The sequence below is a fragment of the Dendropsophus ebraccatus genome, chromosome 4 (genome assembly GCF_027789765.1).
Source record: "Dendropsophus ebraccatus isolate aDenEbr1 chromosome 4, aDenEbr1.pat, whole genome shotgun sequence".
NCBI lineage: Eukaryota > Metazoa > Chordata > Amphibia > Anura > Hylidae > Dendropsophus > Dendropsophus ebraccatus.
The window spans coordinates 91,917,457-91,941,514 of NC_091457.1; the positions used below are offsets into that span (position 1 = coordinate 91,917,457).

The 24,058-nt window shown below is 41.2% G+C and overlaps 1 protein-coding gene and 1 non-coding gene across 3 annotated transcripts in view; both read right to left on the bottom strand.

Annotated features, from left to right (window-relative positions):
* The window catches only part of LOC138788419 (pleckstrin homology domain-containing family G member 4B-like), a 77,167-nt gene that overhangs the window by 16,800 nt on the left and 36,309 nt on the right, over nt 1-24,058 (bottom strand). For both annotated transcript variants that reach the window (XM_069966267.1, XM_069966266.1), the window contains exons 4-13: nt 20,670-20,852; nt 20,149-20,272; nt 19,107-19,200; nt 18,306-18,392; nt 15,683-15,799; nt 15,392-15,490; nt 11,918-12,066; nt 9,701-9,839; nt 9,311-9,433; nt 9,038-9,229 (exon numbers count right to left, since the gene is read on the bottom strand). In XM_069966267.1, the coding sequence (XP_069822368.1) occupies nt 9,038-9,229; nt 9,311-9,433; nt 9,701-9,839; nt 11,918-12,066; nt 15,392-15,490; nt 15,683-15,799; nt 18,306-18,392; nt 19,107-19,200; nt 20,149-20,272; nt 20,670-20,852 (1,307 nt within the window). The remainder of the gene's footprint in view (nt 1-9,037; nt 9,230-9,310; nt 9,434-9,700; nt 9,840-11,917; nt 12,067-15,391; nt 15,491-15,682; nt 15,800-18,305; nt 18,393-19,106; nt 19,201-20,148; nt 20,273-20,669; nt 20,853-24,058) is intronic.
* Nucleotides 12,525-12,715, bottom strand: LOC138790135 (U2 spliceosomal RNA). Its single transcript, XR_011362848.1, has one exon. It is a non-coding gene; the product is annotated as a U2 spliceosomal RNA (small nuclear RNA).

Sequence of the window (24,058 nt, forward strand, 5' to 3'; positions counted from 1 at the left end):
AAGTGAGGGTTGACTTGATGACAATTGTGGTAACCCCAATGTCTAAACCTGTATGTTATGCATATAGAAGTGTGACAGAAGTAGACATAACTAAAGACGACACACACACATCACAGCTACACACTTACACAAGCAGTGACTGACAGATGCAAAGAGCCTTTAATAATCAATGACTGTAACATACAACAGCCATCACCCATCAAACCCTTGTCAGTCCAATGATGGGGGTAACTGTCAGACCTGGATGGAAGAAATTTATACTGAACCAAGCAGCCAATTAGGAGCCGGGTCAGGTATGGGGCTTTGGAGAGAGGAGTGTAAACTATGACAGCTGCCGACAGCCAGAGTCTCATTATCTGTATATGTAAAACAGACAACTAATGGCAGAGAGAACAGACAAGTCAGTATAGAGCAGCAGATGTCATAAGGATCTACATATAAAGTCATGAATTATACCAAAAAAAGAGAACAAATGCTGAAATTTCGTAGCAAATACCATATATATCTTTATTGAATATACATAAAAACCACTAACATAAAAGAGAGAGACAGACCAAACATTAAAAAGAACAGTGACTATCCTGGAGATGTTTCTAAAGTAACCAGATCATATATGCTGGAATCTCTGACCGACAACAAATGTCACAGAACAGGGGGATGTATTCACATATTAGGACACTATAGTAAATGTGATAAATAATAAAGTGCAAGTGCATTCAATTCATGGACTCAGCCCACAGATAATTCATAAGTCTCTGATCCACCCTTCATCAAATATTATTTGATGAAGGGTGGATCAGAGACTTGTGAATTATCTGTGGGCTGAGTCCATGAATTGAACGCACTTGCACTTTATTATTTATCACATTTACTATAGTGTCCTAATATGTGAATACATCCCCCTGTTCTGTGACATTTGTTGTCGGTCAGAGATTCCAGCATATATGATCTGGTTACTTTAGAAACATCTCCAGGATAGTCACTGTTCTTTTTAATGTTTGGTCTGTCTCTCTCTTTAATGTTAGTGGTTTTTATGTATATTCAATAAAGATATATATGGTATTTGCTACGAAATTTCAGCATTTGTTCTCTTTTTTTGGTATAATTTGTGTTTGCTGTAGTGGCGTTATAACGGCCGATTGCAATGGACCTAGAATTATTAGTATGAGTATCTTATAGGTATACAACCATTGCATGTAGACAAAACCGTGAATATAAAGTCATGACCAGAATGAAAGATCATTAATGATCGTCCTACCGTCTAAACATAAAATAATTGTAATATATAGGCAATTATTAGTTTATTATCACAACGGTCTAGCGGGATATATCCTTTTAACAACCAGCATCTCGGTATTAAAATGTTGAATGAATTATGTGCATGTCTGGCCTAAACTGCTCCATCTCATATACAGATGGTCAAAGAAAGCCGAAACATGGTCTGTCCAGTTGCTTGAAGATGTATAACTCCTCAGCTATCATCCTACAATTCTCACTACTCATGTGCCATGTGCCTGTGAAAATCCACCAGAGGAGAGCAAATAAACCAGTAATGAGTCCTAATGTGACCCCGGGGCTTCATTTCTCTCTTAGGACCATTAAAGTCAACCTATCACATGTAAATATAGCCTCAGCCCTTCGGAGAATCTCACCTTTGTGAGATCATGTAAAATGGGGTTTTCTATATTGTGATATTAAAAACTTTACAACCAAAGAGAAATGTTCATTCAAAAGCACCAACAGCTCTGCATATAGAGATTAACGTTCTCGGAATCCCTGAATGCCTAGCTCTATGAGGGTGTCCCTTCTGTACAAGACTCCACACTGGTTTACTCACCAGTTCCATAAAGCACTCATAGCAACAATCAATTTAAAGTGATTTTATATAATGCTGACATCAACACTTAACAGTGAGTCCTGAATACAAATCTCACACCCATGGCACAGTGTGCGAGACGTGATAGAACCTGACACAAACATGCAACAAAACTACAGCAGGATAGGGGACTAAGATCTTCACAATATCTATATCCATGATAGGAAACAATATAATAAACCCTATCATGCCACAGTACCCTGACACACAGGAGCAGGACTCGTACAGGAACCAACAGTCCATTGTTCCACAGCTCCTTTGTCACCTGCTTCCTGACCCAACCTCTATCCCACAGACAGGGTTAACCCAGAACATGCTGTATTATCTAGCATCATACACACAATGAAACATGGGTGTCCCCTTACCTGCACGTCTGTAGACCCCATCTATCTGCTCTGAATCTGTGTTGTACTTCTCAGTCTCTTCTCATGATCTGCAGAAGTGACTGGCGCCCAGCGCCTGCAACCTACCAAGCCTTGCTATTCACAAGCAAATGTGAGGCAGATGGGCAGCTCCTAGACCCAGTGAAAGAGAGAGGGGGATGGGCCCAGACTGAAGTGTGTGACTGGGGGAGAAGGGGGAACTTACTTCTTGATGAGACCTGTGAAGAGGGCAGAAACCCCCATACTCAAATAGCAAGACTATATGCAAGACTGGAACTGAAAGGGTTAAAAGTCACAAGGTCACAACTTTTTTGTTCTGTGTAGATCTAAATCTATAATAAATGTATTCTATCCTGTACCACACATATCTGCATTGTGATACAGGGTTAGATTTCTACCTGCAGATGAACAGAAAACACAATGAAACTATTAGCAAAATCATTTATTGCCAAGAATGTCAGCTTTGTGGTCAAAGAACTAACAAGGGTTTCTGGGCAGGACACTTTTTAAGTATATGAATCATTGAACGAATGAAGAAATAAGCATTAAAAAATGGCTGAGTGTGTCTGTGATGTCACAACACTGTGAAGTGGCCGCACAGTGGGGAGCAGAGTGCACCATAATACTAGAAACAGTGTGGGAGGTGGGAAGGTGAGCACATATTTTTTTTTCCATTAACCGATATATGCACCTAAAAGATGTATTGCCTAAACAACCTCTTCAAAGATCACTACTGCATTTTATTTATTCTTTATACAGCAAGTCAATGTGTAATATATATATATATATATATATATATATAGGTACCTTGGTTTAAGAGTGTTGTGGTTTGAGAGCTCACAGTTTTTCAAAATTGTGACTCGGTTTAAGAGCATTGTTTTGGTTTGAGAGCTACCTGTACTTGGTGGGAGCACTAGTGGGGAAGGGCACGGCCTGCATAGCGGGGTCTACAACACTGTACTCTGACCCAGGAAGTCTCCCTCACCTCACAAATCATAGCAGATCCACTTCAGGCTGGGGCTTGCATCAGGGGACAGGACTGTGGGGGTATTCTCTCCATAGCTGTAACCCCTCTCTCTGGACAGAGAGTGCTGCATGTATGTGCCTGCTCATTCCTTCCTGCTCCCTGCAGTCTCTGTCAGCCCTTGTGTTTTCCATCCTCTCCATTACTGTACAGTAACTTATAATATCACATATTCTGATGTTATAAATGTTTCTTTCATTTGTTTTACATGTTATTCAGCATAATAAATCATTATTTTTGTGGTGTGGAACCAATGATCTGAATTTCTATAATTTCTTATGGAAAGTTTTGCTTTGGTTTAAGGGTGGATTTGGATTACAAGCTCATTCCTAGAACGAATTATGCTCAAAATCCAAGGCACCACTATATATATATATATATATATATATATATATATATATATATATATATATATATATATAATGTGATCTCATTGTGACCCTTGGAATATACAGTTGTGCGCTTAAAGACACCATCTCAGCTAAAAGTTCTTATATAAACAAGCTACATGGACTGTTCCATAAAAGCTCCCTATGGGGAGGATTATGCAGCTCCTTCCTAACAGTTATAATGGGTGGGATGACAGTTCAACCTCCCTGATACTAAGCTTACTGTCTCTTAGCTTATATAGAGATATAGAGAGAGGAGGATTAATACACTGTCCTCCCAGTAAATTGTTACTGGCTCTAGCATCCCATGTAATGTTTTGCTGATACATCATAAGATTGAGAGCAAATCTGAAAGGATGCATTTTGCAATCTAAAAGTCAAAATGATGGTTGATCAGAGGTCACATGACCCAGATACAGTGGAGCTGGGACTAAACAAAATATGGGCATGTACTGCTTTAATGACTGTATAACAAAGGTCTGCAAGTTTCTATTACGCTTTATTAGTCAGTCCTTTTCCGTTTTTAAGATTTCTGCTTGCTGTCAGTGAAAGGATTCTAATTTACATAAAAATGACCCAATATTTCTCACAACTGGGTATTTGCTAAATTTATCCAGATTAAACTTTGTTGTTTTATAGGTTAAGGGTACGTTCACACTTACCGGATCCGCAGCTGATTTTCTGCTGTGGATCCGCAGCAGATTTCATTTAAATAACTGAACACAGCATCAAATCTACACCATCAAATCTGCTGCAGATCTGCTGCGGATCCTGTAGGTGTGAACGCACCTTACATGTATTTATTAGTGTCTGCTCCACAATTTTGGCTTCTTCCTGAATGTTCTGATTTTTTTGTCAAAAGGGGGCGTCATAGCTCCACGCTACATTCTAGTGAGATTTATTAAATAAAAGCACCAGATTGTGCACATAAATCACACATATTCCACTTTGTAAACGGCATAAACGCAATCTAGACAAGCAGCATGTTAGAACGGTAGGGCTAAAATTACTATAACCCATGCATACATTCTCACTGAACAGAACACACTCAAGCAAAGCCTACCTCCAAGTAGACAATAGTAAATCTGGGCCTAGGTTTCTATGCACTATGCTTTGTCTGGCTAAAGTGCAGGCTGCATCACCAGATCATCTAACTAACTGCTGGGTGGCAAACTATAGCTGGATACATTCCTTCTCTTCACAGGACGGGCTGCATGAAGTTTATGAAATGCAGCATTACACGGCAGGCTGCACACACCGCATCAGTCCTTTCTATGAGGGGTGAATCAGCTGCCACATTCCTTGTGCTCAGCCATAGAAGCAGACTCCTATCAGGACAGCAATGATAATAATGTTGCTGCACAGGTTGTTCCTGCCATCTCTTCATTCATTCTCCTCTCCAAAGTCACTAAACAAAGGCTGCTGTGCAAATCCCAGGGAAACAGCTGTTAACGGCCTAAAAGAAACTCCCTTTAATGATAAGTTCTAGACAGATTAAAGTCCTCTGTGGGATGGCAACTCTCCAGCCAAGGGCCCAGCCTTTCCATATATACAATGATCTGCACCTTCCCAGACATCACTTTTTCGGTGTATGCTGCACCTGACTGAGCAGTATGGATCCTTTGAAGGGTTATTGTAACAAAACCACTTAGGTTTTAAGGATCCAGAGAGGTAACAAGGTGATGTTAATGTTCACATTACTGGTACTGAGCTCCTTACGGTGCTTTTACATGGAACGATTATCGTTCGAATTTTCGTGATAATGATCACATTTGAGCAAAAATCGTACTGTGTAAACACAGCAAACGATGAGCGAGAAATCGTTCATTTTGATCTTTCAGCATGTTCTCAAATCGTTCGCAAAAACTTAGCAGATAGCTTTGTGTAAACAGTTTCAACGATTTACCCTATGTGTGAGATGGACTTGAGCGATCTTAAAACCATCGCAATAACGATTTTTTAAACAATCTATCGTTCTGTCTAAACACTGATCGTTATAAAAAACACATTGTTACTTAAATCGATTGGGTGAATTATCGCTCTGTGTAAAAGGACCATTAGAGTCATCTCCATGGTGCACAGCTATTTCTCATTCTCACTATTACAGGGAGAGAGACTGGAGTTGGCCTTTTGCTAGTAGTACTTACTCCAGGACTTCTCTAGCCAACTCCAGAAGAGCACCTAACTCACAAGCCCTCCTCTGCCATGACATATTAAAGTGTTGGAGGTGTGCTGGACTGAACAGGCTGGCACTGTGCTGGGGATGATTTTACAGAACTAAAGATGGCATGGGAGGGGTTATTGATGCAGTGAGACTGTAAGGCGCTATGTGAGCAAAGGAATCACAGCAAAGATCACTGCAAGCAAAGGGGTAAATCACACAAGCAGCAGCCAAGGCAGTGAACTGCTGAAAATGAAGTAGTAGTAAGGGGTGGGGGAATTAAATTTAGGAGGAAGCTCTGAGTACATAGCAAGAACAAAGAAGTTCCAAAAATCCTGCATGAAGAGGTGCCATTGTTGAATGCTCAGCCACTGGGTGGCATATAGCAATTTATACACACATATACCATAACCTGCTCCTGTGAACGGGCAGTAAAATCTCCATTTTATGCCTATAAACACATACATTTTACATAGTTTTTTTTACCTACTCATAACAGCTATAAAAGTGTGGCGCAATATTTTTTTTGCCCGTGAAATCATTAAAACACTTGTGCTCCAAAGTGCAACAAAGTAGTTAAAGGGGTTATCCAGCGCTACAAAAACATGGCCACTTTCCCCCTACTGTTGTCTCCAGTTTGGGTGGGGTTTTGAAACTCAGTTCCATTGAAGTAAATTGCAAACCGCACCTGAATTGGAGACAACAGTAGGGGAAAAATTGGCCATGTTTATGTAGCGCTGGATAACCCCTTTAACTGTGAGGCTCATTTTGCTTATAGACCAAGCATATTTTTGAATCTCAAAATATGGTGTGATACCCTTTGCTTTTAGAAGTTATTTAAAGGGAATATGTCAGTTAAAATTTAGGTTCTAAACTTCTGACACTTTTAGATAGCTGTTAGGTCTAGGAGACCCCTTTATACCTTTCACATATGAGAATCTACTTCCAGAAAGTAGAAAAATGTTTTTATTCTCTGGTACAGTGAAAGAGGCTTTTTTTTAAAGCTCCTGAACAGATGCATTGACACCTCCTTGACATTGACACCTAGAAAAGTCCCAAGCGGGGTCCGGTATGGCAGCTCAGGAAAGCCTCTTCAACTGGAAAATAAAAGCATTTTCTAAATTATGGAATCACAGATATGGATATATGAAAAGGTATCATGTGTCTCCTTGGCCTTTCAGCATCTAACAGCGTCAGCCGTTTGTAACTTGAATTGCAGCTGTCACTGTCATTATAACTTTCATACTGTAAATCAACAGTAGATGAGGTATAAAGCAAGTCTGCAACCAGCCCAAGACTAAAAAAAGCTGCCTTTAGGAGACTGGACCTGGATACAAGTAAGTATAGATTTGTTTTAAAGCATTATAACGAAAAAAAAAATGTAAATGGCAAACTTGCTTTATTTCACATTTACTGTTGATTCAGATTTTTAAAGTAACAACAGTGACACTTCCAGCTCATGGCTGGGTTCACACTACGTATATTTCAGTCAGTATTGTGGTCCTCATATTGCAACCAAAACCAGAAGTGGATTGAAAACACAGAAAGGATCTGTTCACACAATGTTGAAATTGAGTGGATGGCCGCCATATAACAGTAAATAACTGCCATTATTTCAATACAACAGCCGTTGTTTAAAAATATTTGCCATTAAATGGCGGCCATCCACTCAATTTCAACATTGTGTGAACAGATCTTTTCTGTGTTTTTAATCCACTCCTGGTTTTGGTTGCAATATGAGGACCACAATACTGACTGAAATATACGTAGTGTGAACCCAGCCTATTTGTGTATGTTGCTGCAGCAGTTGTCCAATGCTAAAGCTGACAGCTACATTAGGAGACACACACAAAAAAACTAAACTGGAGATTCTCACAGGATTTAATGACCGTCAATGAACACTAGACAGTGTTAAGTAACCAAATGCCCAGTTATACAATGCAGCCTCTGTCACACAGTGACTGCAACCAAGACGTCAGAAGAGATGAAGCTCTGGCATGCAGTTTCAGTTTTGACCAGCAGAGGGATGATGAGAGCTGTTTTGGAGACATCTCTACAGGTAGAAGCTTTCATTGCCGCAAATGATTAACAAATCAGTGAATTGGAGGGACTCAAAGGGAAACTGTACAGTGATGCCTGAAGAATACAACAAAGACAGAACTGCGGTGGAAAAAGAAGCCATTTGTGCCATGAATCACCAGACCAAACCCACCACAACATCTGGAGCCATTTATACAATATAAAAACTCTGCCTTATCCGGCAATCCAACCTCAGCCATCAGCATCTGCCTGTAATTCACTGCCAGTATGTCGATAACAAATATGTCTGCCTGGAAAAATACAGACCACGGGCTTCCAGTTCTTCTGATATACACTACAAATCCCAGCACTTCTCAACCACCCCCTGGCCATGATCCAGGTTTAAAATGTTACTAATCACAAATATCAAATATCTGAAGTGTAGAGCATGGGGACAAAAGGGGCATCAGCCAGAGCCTCTGAGACAAAGGTGGATTGTAAACTACAGTAAACTCTAATAGACTCTAATGAAATTAAAAAGGTCATCGAGGAATAGAAAAGAAAAAAAAAAAAACACTACTTTCTTGCAAAACCAGCACCACACCTGTTTTCAGGTTGTGTGTGGCATTACTATTCAATTCCATTCACTTCACTGGAACTGAGCTGCAAAACCAACATCCAATCTGAGGTCAGGAGAGGTGGTGTTACTGGAAGAAAGCACCCATGTTTTTATAAGGCTGGATAACCCCTTTAAGTCACTTGTCAGAGCAATGTCCGAAAAGTGCAACTAAAACTGCAGAAAACATACAGCATGTAAGCAGCAACTAGAGGTAGTGACATGTGATTGTTAAAGTGAATGTACCTCTAGGTACACTGCTTTGGGTTTCACACGAATAGAGCGACGTCGGCACAGGGTTGCTGCCTCCACAATCCTTTTTTTTTTTTATAAACATCAGCCCGATTCTGGAGTCGGTCTATTCCCAAGCACCAGCCCGGCATGAAGCCCAGGAGGCGGGCCCGTCTGCCCCCAGTGTGACAAAACCCCCTCCCATCTGTGACGCACCTTCAGTGCTTCATGCCGGGCTAGTACTCGAGAATAGGTGCCGGCCAATTCATGTAAAAAACCCAAAGCGATGTCCCTAGTGGTACATTGGCTTTAAGGTTAAATCTGTACATGTGACTGACCTTGTCAAAGAACTGATAGAGTGTGACTGTCTTCTCAAGCCTGCTTCTGCAGTCATTAAGCCTCCCGCAGAACTCGTCCACCTTCTCCTTACACTTTTGCAACCTCGCAGTGTACTTCTGGACATTGGGAGAGAAGAAGTTCTGCCACCGGTCCATTGTCTGGAGCAGCTCCTGACCACGTCTGCAGTACTCCTAGAAAACAGGAGACAAGAGTAAATAGTCTGAGCCCACCACTTATATGGAGGTAGTGAGACATCTACAGCCACCACTTACACATGCCACACTATCAAATTCACTGAATTGCTTCTGTGTCTGATGAAGAACTTCCAGAGAATCTTCTAGGACACTGCACTCCTCAAGTAAACGCTCACCAACATTCTCTATCCACCCGTTGACCTGAGGGAAGAAAAAAAAGGAACAAGGGTCAAAATACAATCGGGCACACAACAAGAGTGTCTGTATAGAAACGTTCCTATAATCCAATATAATCCAGGACAGACCAGCAACGTAACAATAGTGGATTATATAGAATTTAACTTTGTTTTCTATAGCATATCTAATGATTGGACAACTAATGTGCCAAGTAAAGAAATTGACTATAATGACATACAAATCTACAGCAAATTAACCCCCTACCTCTAGTATAGTCAACCACATGTTTACCTCCTGAAACCGCTCTTCAAATGCTTCAAAGTCAATGACCAGTTCCATCTCCTGTATGTGCTGGTTAGACAATCTCACAAGACTGTGCACTCCTTCATCCACCCGATTATACAGCTCTGCTGCAAAGTCCACTGCTTCCCTTCAAAAAAGTCACAACCAGAGAAATGTCATCTTGTCATTAATGGAATGCAGTGGCCCTATACAAATCTATGGCAACTATACGTTTTCACATGGTATGTAAAGAACCTACTACCCTTTCTCTATTCAAATACCAGAAACTTCCCTGCTAGGGGGTCTCTAAGATGCAGGAAAAAGCATCATGAGCCTGCCATGTGCCTCGGCAAGATGAAGTAACATAGCTCTGCTGGCTGCCTGAGTTATTGTAGAATAGGATTTGTTGCCAGATGACCGAGTGATGATCGGGAAAACATTTCACAATTCCAACAACTTCAATCAAACACATAGCGCAGTAATCCAAAGAGGATGGAAAAAAATGCTAGTCAGGCCTGGGCCCCTTCTGGTAGATAACCCCAACCCCAGCTTTCGCCAACAAACACCTTCATTATCGTCGGCGGCTGCTGTTCCCATTGTCGCTTTAACACTTTCACTGCTAGAAGGAATTGTCCAGTTATTTCTTTATGTTAAACAAATTAATCCTTGTATCTGCATTGTTCTAATATGCTTTGTTTCGATTTGTCAAAGCTTTCAAGATCTCAGTTAGTATTGTAAGGCTATGTTCACATACAATAAATTAGTTCTGCAGAGGTCAAAAAAGTGTTCTTTTAGCCTCTGTCTGGCCAGTACACTGAAGAAAAAAATAAGACAAAAACAGTATGGAAGTTCAAGACCCTATGGATAACATAAAATATGTAAACGGCCTTATACATATTTACATCCAATGATAGAAAGCAAAAAATCTTCAATACAAAAAGACAAAAAGTAGCCTGAACAGCCATTGATAAAAAGAGTACCGGTCATGAAAAAAAAAAAGACAGTCAGAGACGACAAATGTTTTGAACGATGGGGGTCTGATGACATCCACATATATCAGGAAAATGCCAAGGGGGCAGCACGCTACACTTCCCTGCTGTCCAGACAGTTCCATAGACTTATATTGCAGTGAAAAACAAAATGCTCAGCACATCCAAAATATATTTTTTTAAAAAATATATGAATTTTATTGAAGGAACTTAAACTAAAGCACAAAAAGAGAGTGTATAGAGCAATAAAATACAAACTCTAGGAGGGAGATTATGATAAACCAACCCTCCAACCAGAGCTGTCCATATAAATGATTATGCTAAATTCTCATGTCTTAAATCCATCACTAGATGTTTTTTTTGTTTCAAGTTTCATTGTTTCTGAGTTAGCTGGCACTCCCATTTCACACTTTTTTGTATTATAGTGTGCGCTTCCAACCTTTTTTCTTTGTGATACCAGACTTATAATGGAGTTGACGAGACAGAGACCGGAGCAAGCTGGGGAGTAATGCACTGCTGCACATTTCTCCCAGCTTGTTCTACCGATCGATGAGACTCCCACCAATCACAACTTTTTTATTTAAATTGTAATTTTTATTTAAATTTTTATCCTTTTCATACATACAATACACAAGTGAATGGATAGAAAAGGTCAACATTGAAATGTTTGTCATGTAGAGTTATACCATTCCCAACTTTTGACAAGTCTCTGTGACACACCACAAGTTCTTTTTTCATGGCAGGTACCATTTAAAACATTCAGTCAGTTGACAAATAATTCTGCAAGTTTAATAATATATATCTTAGCAGAGTTTTGAGGAGGCACATGAAACCATTCTGCTGCAAATGCAGAGAGCTGGTTGTCACTGACATCCGGGCTCTCCAGAAATAAGGCAGAGATGGTTTAGAACTATCCGTGCTTACCTGATCATTGTTGACACACCACTTAATGAGCGCTGTGTATACAGCTGAGAAAGAGCTATAAGGCTTCCTGCTTCCCATCCTGGTGATCATGTAATCGCCAGGTAGCTGCAGTGAGAGTCTGGGGGCCGTACACCCTTGTACTTGGGGCTTATATGTCAGTCCCAGTTTCAGGTAAATCCGCAATATTTAATTTTAATGGTAATAGTATTTTAGCGTCACTTTGTGCTATTAATAAATAAGATAAGATGAGACCTTGTCTTCCTAATTGATATTTTATACATTGCTTCAGAACTGCACAATTATACAATAGTACCTGTAACCATCTGTGAGAGTTACACATGACTCCTCCTTCCTTAGTCTGGCCAGCACAGCGCCCCCTTCTGTCTGAAGTGTCACTAGTCTTGTGTCTGTCAACACAGCCTTCATCAATTGGCCCAAACGTGTCAGCTGCAGACGGGCCTCCTGCCGGAGGGAAGACACATCATATCACATGAGAGGCAATTTCTACTAGACTGTCTTTAACACTGGTAATACTCTGAGAAAAATCTGGCAGTGTGGACACAAAATGTCAGAAATAACAGTGAAAAAAAGCAAAACTATGTGCATAGGTCATCCCATACAATACTAACTTGGGACCAAACATGACAAATGCCATACAATGAAATGTTCTAAGGCTCTATATTGGAATGAAATACTGACTTCAAGGGAAAGCTACCTTGAAAAGGTGATATGAGTGTTATTTTGCATATCCTTTTAACCCAAAAATCCCAGTTAATGGTCTCAGTGCTCGCTCACCGAGCCAGGGCTGCACAACATCGCTAGAGATGTTCGCACAGCCCTTTCCTTTATTCATCGGCTATGCATCATCTATTACACAGAGAGATGTGCAGTCAATGGCGTATTTATTTATTTTTTGTCTTTTTTGGTGAACTGAACCTGAAAGCAATGCAATACCAGATCAATGCCTGGAGAGGACAGAGCAAGCTCTTTTTCCGTCTCCCTGTTCTAAAAATCCATTTTATATATGGTCTCCAGATAGGAGACATATCAGAAATTAAACTGATAAGAACAGATACTACACTTGATCTTAGCCAAAAGGCCGAGAAGCAAGGGCGAATTTTTTTTTTTGACATGCTGAAAGACAGCTATCAGTTGACAAGCAACCTTTTGCTCCCTTGTCCACTGATCGCTGGCTTTATTACATGGAGAGCAATCTGCCTGATTTGGCATATAATCCCTCAGGGTAACACGACCTTAACCCTTTAAGGACGGGGCCAATTTTCGTTTTTGCGTTTTCGTTTTTCCCTCCTTGTGCTTAAAAGGCCATAGCACTTGCATTTTTTCACCTAGAAACCCACATGAGCCCTTATTTTTTGCGCCACTAATTGTACTTTGCAATGACAGGCTAAATTTTTGCATAAAGTACACTGCAAAACCAGAAAAAAATTCAGTGTGGTGAAATTTAAAAAAAAAAAACGCATTTCTTTTATTTGGGTATATTTGTTTTTAAGCCATTCGCCCTGGGGTAAAACTGACTTGTTGTGCATGTTCCTCAAGTCGTTACGATTAAAATGATATATAACATGTATAACTTTTATTGTATCTGATGGCCTGTAAAAAATTCAAACCATTGTTAACAAATATACGTTCCTTAAAATCGCTCTATTCCCAGGCTTATAGCGCTTTTATCCTTTGGTCTATGGGGCTGTGTCAGGTGTCATTTTTTGCGCCATGATGTTTACTTTCTATCGGTACCTTGATTGCGCATATACGACTTTTTGATCGCTTTTTATTACATTTTTTCTGGATTTGATGCGACCAAAAATGCGCAATTTTGCACTTTGGGATTTTTTTGCGCTTTCGGCGTTTACCGTGCGAGATCAGTAATGTGATTACTTAATAGTTCGGGCGATTACGCACGCGGCGATAGTAAACATGTTTATTTATTTACTTTTATTTAAAACATGGGAAAAGGGGGGTGATTCAGACTTTTATTAGGGGAGGGGGCTTTTTACTAATAACAATACTTTTTTTTTTTTTTTTTTTTTTTTACACATATACTAGAAGCCCCCCTGGGGGACTTCTAGTATATACACTTTGATCTCTCATTGAGATCTTTGCTGTATATTTATACAGCAAAGATCAATGAGATCGGCACTCGTTTGCTTTCGGCTGCTGCAGCCGAAAACAAACGAGTGCCGAGCCGGGGTCGGCGCCATCTTGGAGCGGACCCCGTTCGGCACCACACACGGAGATCGCTCCTCCGGGACGTTGTCCCCCACTAGACACCAGGAAACGGCTGCATCCGGTAATCGGAGGCAGCTGTCAAATTTGACAGCTGCCTCCGATTACCTGATTAGCGGGCATGGCGATCAGACCCTGCCCGCTAATAACCGCGGTCACGGGCTACACGCGGCACCCAGGATCGCGGCGGCTCAGAGCTGCGCGGCCCCGCTCTGAACACCTCCTGGGGATATATGACGTACGGGTACGTCATATGTCCCTAAAAGGTTAAAGGTGTCGTCCAGTGAAATTGTTTTTTTTTTTTTTCAAATCAACTGGTGTTAGAAAGTTATATAGATTTGCAATTTTCTTCTATTTAAAAATCTCAAGTCTTCCCATACTTATAAGCTACTATATATCCTGCAGGAAGTGGTGTTTTATTAACATTTAGAAACAGTGCTCTCTGCTGACATCTCTGGCCGAGACAGGAACTGTCCTGAGAAAGAAAAGATTTTCTATGTGGATTTGCTATGGCTCTGGACAGCTCCTGACATGGACAGAGATGTCAGCAGAGAGCACTGTTTCTGAATGTAAATAAAACAACATTTCCTGCAGGACATCCAGCAGCTTATAAGTATGGGAAGACTTACAAATTACAAATCTATATAACTTTCTGACACCAGTTGATTTGAAAGACAAAATTCACTGGAAAACCCCTTTCAGTCTCCACATTAGAGCTGAGTGAACCTATCTAACAGCTTATGGCTGTATCCATGTTTCCAGGACTGCATCCGACTTTAGCAGCCACTGCTGATCAACAGCTGCACGCCCGGGTTCCTGATCAACAGCTGCACGCCCGGGTTCCTGATCAACAGCTGCACGCCCGGGTTCCTGATCAACAGCTGCACGCCCGGGTTCCTGATCAACAGCTGCACGCCCGGGTTCCTGATTAACAGCTGCACGCCCGAGTTCCTGATTAACAGCTGCACGCCCGAGTTCCTGATTAATAGCTGCACGCCTGGGTTCCTGATTAACAGCTGCATGCCCGGGTTCCTAATTAACAGCTGCACGCCCGGGTTCCTGATTAACAGCTGGAAGTTAAACATGCTCGAAGTTCGCTCAACTCCACGTCTTTTGGACCCAATGATAAATGTTACCCCATTGCTCCCGCAATCAAAATGTTTTTTTCTCCAGATGTGCCTTTATGTTAGAATATGAAGTTAGAGTCCAGGAGAAAGCTGCTTATATAAGTTATTTTATCTGAAGCTTAACTCTTTAGGGGTCGGGGTCATTGCCCAACATTATTCACATTTTTTTGTGTAAAATTGACACAAATTTTTGAGCAAACATTTAAGAGCATTGTGCAAAAATGTGACTTTCTTACAGTTTTTTTTTTTTTAATGAAAGCATTAATAGATGCCCCCTATCTGTCACCTATAGGGATAAACATACACATTTGTTAACGTAAAATTTGCAGGTAATGGGAGAAGTTTATGCATCTTTATGACGGACCACTCTATAGGGGATCACCCATCCTAATAAGAAAATCTTGAGGATTCCTTACCTCTGCCTTGTCGGGCACAGAGCTGACATGCATATTCTGGATGGCATTATGTATAAAGACACAGGCATCACGGCAGCTGTCTTGCAAGTTCTCCAACTTCTACAGGATGAAAAAGAAAAAAAAAATCAAATACTGAGCAAGAATGTCCACAAGCTGCTTATCAGTTGTCACATAATAGTGACCACGGTCTCCCTGTGTGCAGGTAAAACCAGTGGCTGCATTGTAAGTCATGCAAGGCTCATGGCGGCTGCCAAAGTATATTGACCCCAAAATACTAAGCATGTTACTCACTGCGCGGAATGTCAGCCAGTCCTGGTGACAGTATGGGAATGTTCCATTAAATGTTGGTGGGAGCTGTGAGGCGTCTATATGCTTGTGCAAGGACTTTGCAGACGTAAGAACATCAAACTGTGTAGAACAATATTGAAATATATAAGAAGTGATGCCACAAATGGATTTAACAAAGACAAGGCGCATGTAAAGTTCTGCAACATTCAGTACAATCTGTTTTAAGACTCCTCCCCATTTTCAAGATCACTATTTGCTGTCACTGAATGGAAGAACTCTCAACAACGTTCTGCAACCTGAGCACATCAGCAGCACACATCTTTCTACTGATATTTTGTTACAATTCCAAGTAAAATGTCTGAGTTTCAGCTTTTCCTTGGGGCTCACAGAGGATTATGTAAACTGAATACAACTGAATGTAGCAAACACTCATGCTTCCATTCACTGATGACAAGCGAAAAACATAAAAATTAGGAATAGGAAACACGGTAAAGATTGGAACGTTGTAGTACATTTACACTTTATCTGCGGGAATCTGGACATCTCTTTTAAATCAATATCATCTATGGGGTACACAGTCTAATGTCCCCATTTTAGGAAAACCTTTGTGTATATTTTGGCGTATAGGAGGAAACCACATGACCCTAAAGGAGCCCCTGCAAACACAGGGAGAACATACAAACTTCCTGCAGATGTCGTCCTTGGTCAGATTTGATTCCAGTGCTGTAAGACAACACTGCTAACCACTGAGCCACCATGCTGCATAGTATTTTATACTGGACTAAGCGATATCTTGTAAATCTATAAAGAATCCTGTAGGGGGTAAGGAGAAAAAAATATAGCTCCACATGTTGAACATTTCCATTATACTGTATTTATAAGTTACTTTTTTCTCCAGATGCACAGTGCCTTTAAGTGAGAAGCTAAAGTTAGGGTCCAGGAAATAGTGGCTTATATAAATCATCTTATCTGAAGCTTAACTCCTTAGGGGTCAGGGGTCATTGCCCAACATTGTTCTCTGTTATTTCACCCTAATGAGTCAAGAACAGGATCTGTTCACCACAGCCTCTGAATTAGCTGGTGTGGAAGCGGCTGCCTGTCAGGGGCTCTTCACTCTGCTTTTGTGAAGGTGGACACAAGGAAGGGGTCAGGCTCAAAGCTATGCTAATCTTAACCCCTGAGAGGCCTCTGGGGACACGGCAGGCGTCTGCATCACATTTCAGAGGAGACTCCCATGTGCTTTGTCACAATTAAGTCAGACATTACCGATGGTAAGATTGGATTTCAGGACAATTGGGGAAACCCTTAAATAAACAACCTGGTGCGTCATAATGTATTAGTAATGTGAAGTAACTGTCAGTGACCATACTAAGCAGAAATAAGCTGAATTCATGCATATACGCTAGCACAGGAGTTTCACATTCAATATACATTTTTTTATATAATGACATGGAACACGCGAGGAAATGTCAATTCTTTGAATGGACGGCGGATTAAGCTTGAGAAATGCAGTCAATAGTACAGGCGCAACTTTAGGCACGAACTCCACTTGAAATTATGCGTTTTATTCTGTATTGAGAACATACCCTAATAAGCAACAATCCGGCATGTTTAGGACTTTTACGGTGTCAAATTAAAGGAAGTTTCAGATTATTAGGCCCAGTTCACACTGAGCAAAAACGGCGTGCTCAGTATCCTGCAGTAAGTGAATGAGAGCGCCTTCTCATTCACTCACTGCAGGACACTAAGCATGACAGGATTCCGTGGCAGAGAGACGTTTTTGCTCAGTGTGAACAGGGCCTTAAGCAGAAATGACTCAACAGATGGTTGGAAAATAGACATTGGAAGTGTACGGTGTCCCAGCTATACCCCTTCCTTTTCTATTCTCTGGATTTTGGGCCCTCAGGTCAGCATGTGTGTGTTAGCATAATAGCCTCCCAATCACTGACTGACAGCATTAATAATGTCACCTGCTGATACTGGGAAGGAAGCCACATAGGGAATGAAGGTTGTGAAAGCCTAACCATCAGGTAAATGAATCGGAAACCTAAAAACTTTAGGGAAGCTTGCCAGTAAATTTGCAGTAACAAAAACTTTTTTTTTTACTATGACTAAACGCTAAACCTTTACATAGAGTGATCATGACTCAATCTGTGTGAGGCTGCACAAGTCACACATATTTAATGCATATACATAGAGGAGAGGTCAGCTCACCATGTGCATAGCCAAATGGTACACAGGTTTCCCCAGGTAAGATAGGAGCACATGGAATGAAGAAAGGCTGGGCCGTACATCAACTGGTCAATCACACAAAGGAGGAAAATCCGCAGCTCCAAATAAAGCTTCAAAAATGTATTTCTTGTCCATAAAAATACATAACAAGTACGCATGTTTTTTAACCTTGTTATATATTTTTATGGACAAGAAATACATTTTTGAAGCTTTATTTGGAGCTACGGATTTTTCTCCTTTATGTGACAAATATTTTATACCCCTTCAACAAATATCGTTATATAGAAGTAAGGATCTACAGCCAGTCTACCAGTTTCCTTTCATCTACGCATACACCACCCTGCAATTTGTACCGAAGAGTACAGCATCCAACAATAATGTTGATGCTTATTACCTGCACTCCATGTGGTCTCTCGGAAGACAAGACAAGGTCTTTCTCTGTCAAAAGTAATACTTCATGGATACAAAGAGGAACAGCAGCCTGAAACAAAGTACAGTGAAATTTATTCCTATGGGTCTGCTACATCAATCCAACCACTATCATTATTTTTACATATGACAACTACTCTATAATTTCCACATCTGAGCAAGATTAGGATGAGTATTATCCCAGTCTATATCCCTAGAGAAGAGCAAATCAGTGCAGAGAATAGGAACTGGAGACTCTGCATAAAATAGCAGGCATAGAAGTTAGTGGATTCCCACTATGAGGTAAAGAGATGATCAGAAATGGTCAGCTTTGTTACAGCCTCCATATGTGCTGACAACAGATGGAGGGCATGGTGCAATGAGTGACAGGTAGGGTCTCTGGGCATGGATCACATTGACTGTATGTAGAGATCCTGGTGACAAGTACATTGCCCTAATCAATTTCGATGCTTCTTAAGGCAAATATCCAATGCTCTTTATTCAATTGACCATTGGCATAAAGCGTTGCCCCCCATCCCACAACTGATCCTATTTTTTTTTTACAATCATTAACATTGTAAGTAATCAAACTGGTGCTAATATGGTGCAATGTGCCAGCAAAACTTTCCAAGGAGCCCATAATCTGCATGGGTGTTCTTCAATATTTTCCATACACCTTTGGGGTATTTGCTAGCAGATTTTAAATCCATAATCTTCTGAAACGGCCCCCCAAAGTGTTAAACAAATTAGCCCTGGATGGATACAAGATAACTCTACTTTCAGCTACCTGGACTATATGAATAGCTTTAAATAAGGCAGGTACTGGAGAGCACCTTCTCGCGTCCACCAACAGCGTCAGGCCCAGAGCTCTGCAATCTTGCCTGGAAGGAGAAAGGAGAGTCAGTGATATTGTGTAAATGCTATTATTGTCACAAAACAATCAAACTGCATCATTCCATAAAGGTGGACAGCAGATTATGTGAATAAAGCGTACATGTCATTACAAATTCTCACCTGATTGGTGTATAGTTGCTCTTGTCACCAGACGATCGAGTAACTTTGAATAGGACTACATCAGGTGAGTTTCGTGCATGACCACTATTCTGATTAAATACGGCTTGTGCACGTAACTCATGCACACATATCATAACCGTAGTTAACCGATCTTCCAGCAGCAGGAGCGACTGCATGCCAATCAGGTGAAGATTTTTAATGACAACTACACTTTAAAGGGGAACTATCAGAAGTTTAGACGAATCTAACCAGCTTATCAGCATTATGGACCCCACACACATATTAAGGGCTATTACTCTCTCTCAATCCCCTATCCAGGGAATACAGAATAATAAACTTATTGGTGGGAGGCACACCAATATTAAAAACACAGGGACATTGTTCCCCAGATTGAATAAAGTGCACTGCATTCATTCTCTATGGAGCTGCTGGATAGGGTATCGCTATGGAAGATGGCTGTGAAGATCTAATTCTTCTTCTTCTTCTTTATTACTTCCAAAGACTAAAAACCTACATAGACCTAATACTTCTCTCAGCTGAAGATATATTTGCTACAATGTCTCAGTGCAGTAGTCAGCCTGTTTAGCTCATACCGGATCATCTTAACTGAATACAATTACAGCAGATTCTCAGCTATCGGTCATACTACATCTGTGTGGATGTGTTCTTGAGAAAAAAAAAAACCCTTTAAATTAATAAAACCATTGGTAACAGTAAGAAAATACTAAGAAACTCAATAATTCTTGCATAATGTTCCCATGGATTGCTCAGGCAGAAGGGCAACCAGTAGGCCAGAGAGGTAGACCTGTTCTTACCGTACAGTGCTGTAGAAGTACAATATGAGACGCCCCAGTTCAGAGGCGGTGCAGTTTGGGTTTAACCAGCATGTATTACGGGTGTTTATTATGACCAGAGCCCGTCCACTCCTGTCTCGTGTTCCTAGAAAAGAGACAAATAGGAAGACTTAAAGCTTTCTATATAGAAAATAGAGCAGCCATCACATGGATTACTAACTTGTTCTTTGTCCACTGGCGTAAGGGTTCCCATACACCAACCTGTTGAAACTATTTGCTTACTCCTGTCCAAGCTGCACAGCCAAAACCGGTTTTGTAAATACATGGCAATAGGTGGCAACATGTGGTACAATCCATTATGTGTATGCGCCACTCCTACATATTTATATGGAGATGAGGAGACCATCATATGTAACAATGAAACGCCCCTGCAGCTGTGCCTGTGCTATGCTGGACAGGACACAAATCGATCAGGTAAATTACTAACAGTTTAAAAGACTTTCTACCTGCTCCACAACAATGAGTATATAGTGACAACTCACCAGGTAGATAGACCACACTGCTCATCAGCACCTCCACATTGACATCCTTGACCCGCTGGGGTCGTGTCTGACTCTCATTTCCTCTACGGACACTTGGGGAACTCAGGCCGTGCAGCCATAATGGTGATGGGTCTCTCTCTGAGTGAATTTCTGGGGTTGTCTTCTCCTTATCATTGTACTTTCCTGTAAAAAGGAAGAATTCCAGCTTGTCATGTGTACTGGAAGATGACTGCTAAACAAACATATTAAGTTAAAGCTGCCATTCTATAATACAATTATAGAACTACCTATAAAAATATACCTTAAAAACTTAAGATTAATGAATACATAACACATCTTTTCTTGCAGTAGAACATAATGCGGTCCAATTTTTTTTTTGTTTTTTTCTCCATGAACAAATATTTCCTTTAATCAAAAAAACAGCCCACAAAGTGATAGAGCTGAATGGGTGGCAAACTGAGACTAGACCAATGAAAATGATTAACACAGATGTGAACCGACCCCTGGATGAGCTCTAAGCCCTGAACTCTAAGCTGATCATCCCCAACAGGGATGGGGAATCTGCGTCCCTCCCGCTGCTGCAAAACTACAATTTCCATCATGCCTTTCCTGATCTACACTGGCATATTGTAAAAAAAAAGCTGATCTAAACTTAGATCGGATGGGGTTTCAGCCTCTAAGGGTGGGTTCAGACTGAGGAATTCTCGCGGAAAATGTCAGCGGAATTCCGTCAGCTGTCCGCCCGCACATCTGGGCGCCTTTTCACCGGACCCATAGACACCATTCTATGGGCCGGCGTATTCCGCTATACGCTGAAAGAAGTGTCATGTCACTTCTTTCAGCGGATCGCGGAATACACCGGCCCATAGAATGGTGTCTATGGAGCCGGCGGAAAAGCGCGTGCCCGTGCGGGCGGACAGCTGACTGAATTCCGCTGACATTTTCCGCGAGAATTCCTCAGTCTGAACCCACCCTAAATCTGAACAACAGTGTTCCCATTCACTAACAGCAAGCAGATATAACAAAAATGGTGAGAAACAAAGCCAAAAGTTACAGCAGCTATGAATAACCTTCTATAAAACTATTAAGAAAATTTAGCTCAAGGAAGGTTAGCCGCTCAAGTATCTGAGCTCATAAAACAATGAATACTCACAAACTGTTTCAACCTCAATAGTAAAAAAAAAAAAAAAAAATACAAAACGAAAACAAAAATTTACTATAACGATAACCTGGAGATAAAACCTCTCTTCTCAGGCCCCCTTCACACATCCGGAAAATCTGCCCGGATTTCTTATTAGGAAATCCGGACGGATTTCCGGACCCATAGGCATACATTAGTCACGGACACCCTTCCGGATTTTTCCGGAAGGGTGTCCTTTCTGGAAAATAGGACCGGATTTTTTAGATCCTGTCCTATTTTTGTCTGGAAATCCGGCACGGACGCCCCCATAGAACTCTATGGGAGCGCCGGAGCCACGGACGCTTTCCTGATGCACATCAGGAAAGCGTCCAGGGTTCCGGATGGTCTGCGCACCCTACCACCACCACCCGTACCCCTCTCCCCGGACTCACCAGTCACCTGCTGCGTCTGTCCTGGCAGGCCCTTGCCACCTTCTGCCGCTGCCCCCAGTGTTCCCTGGACCTCAGTGGACCCCCGCTCTGCACCGCCCCCCGCCTGCTGCCTGACACAAGTCCACCGACCCCCCTATGTTTTCCCCTGAAACAGTGTAGGAGAAACAAATAGGGAGACGCCTGTGAGCCAGGTGAGGGGAAGCCTAGGAGACAGTTCTGCAGATATTTTGTTTGTTTACATCCAGAGGTTAAAATCATTTTCCACTGACAACGTACAGCCTTGTAGCCTTGGCAAGTTTACACTGGCAGAATTCCTCAACAAAACTCTCCGCTACGGAATCCCACCTGCCTCAGTGTTATACAGTCTGTCTATGGGAGGGCTCTTCGTTCCTCTACGCTCTAAGAATTGACATATCCTCCCATAGACAGACTGTATGACCCTGAGGCAGGTGGGATTCCGCTGCGGAGCGTTCAGCCGATTTTACTCCGTGTGAACTGAGCTTTTAATATATTTCTGGTTGCAAGATATTTACAGTTAAAACATGGTAAAGATCATGTTACATGTATATAAGAAACATAAACCACAATCAAAACCCTGCTAAATGCCGCATAACAACATGTAGTCACATAACACTACCTCAGCTTGATATGGTTTGGATACATTAAACCTCTGGATGTAAATATTCACTGACAACAAGCAGAGATCTGGAAAAGGTGAAGTATAAAGTATGTTATATGTGAAGTATAAAGTATTATAAATAATAATTTTAGGGTTAAGTCTTTCATTAAAGAAGTAGGGAAAATTTTTATTAAAGTATTGTATTGCTCCCCAAAAGTACAAATCCCCAATATACACTTATTACGGGAAATGCACATAAAGCACTTAATGTGCACTTCCCATAATAAGTGTATATTGGGGATTTGTGTAACTTTTGGGGGACAATACAATACTTTAATAAAACAAATTTGCCGGACTTCTCCTTTAAGTTTTGCATTACATCTTAGGGCCCTATTCCACGGGATGATTATCGTTCACATAATCGTTAACGATAAACAATCCAAACGACCTAAAAATCGTTCACCCATTTACATGGAACAATAATAGTTAGTTATGATCGTTTTCGCGGTCGTCACTACTGCAAACGACTGAACGACATCTTATTCAATGCGAACGATTTGCGAACGAGCAACGATAAAAATAGGTCCATGTCTTATTAAACGATTAACGATTTCTCGTTTGTTCGTTAATTGTGAACTGCTATTCAAATGAACGATTAGCGCTAAGATTCGAATGATTTAACAATAATCGTCCCGTGGAATAGGGCCCTTACAGTCTGTGCAAGAAACCAAAAATCTGCAAACAGTTGTGACACACTATGTAAAACTCCAGAATCCGGGCACGGCCTCACCCACTGGGTGACACATTAAACCTGCTGCTTGGCAATACAGTTACTGTGACCTTTTCACCGATGGGTGACTAACTCTGTGTGTACACAATAAGCAGCCCCCATCTAATGGAATGGTATAGACGCCCGAGACCTACTCACATCCCCGACACATACAGGAAATGTCACCTACAGGAAGGACAGGGGTCAGTTATGTACACTTGGGATATTTTAGGCTGGATTCAGGAGGGAAATGGTTAATCCTGTGTGCGCTGACGCATCTCAGGATCAAATGACTTCTCCCGCTGATATCGGGCAGGCAGGATCAAAAACAGTTGAAGCAGTCTATAGTGCACGATAAAAACAGAATCCCTCCCAGTCTGCTATATGTTGCCAGCTCATTTTCCATCCTCATCCCGGGGACAGTACAGA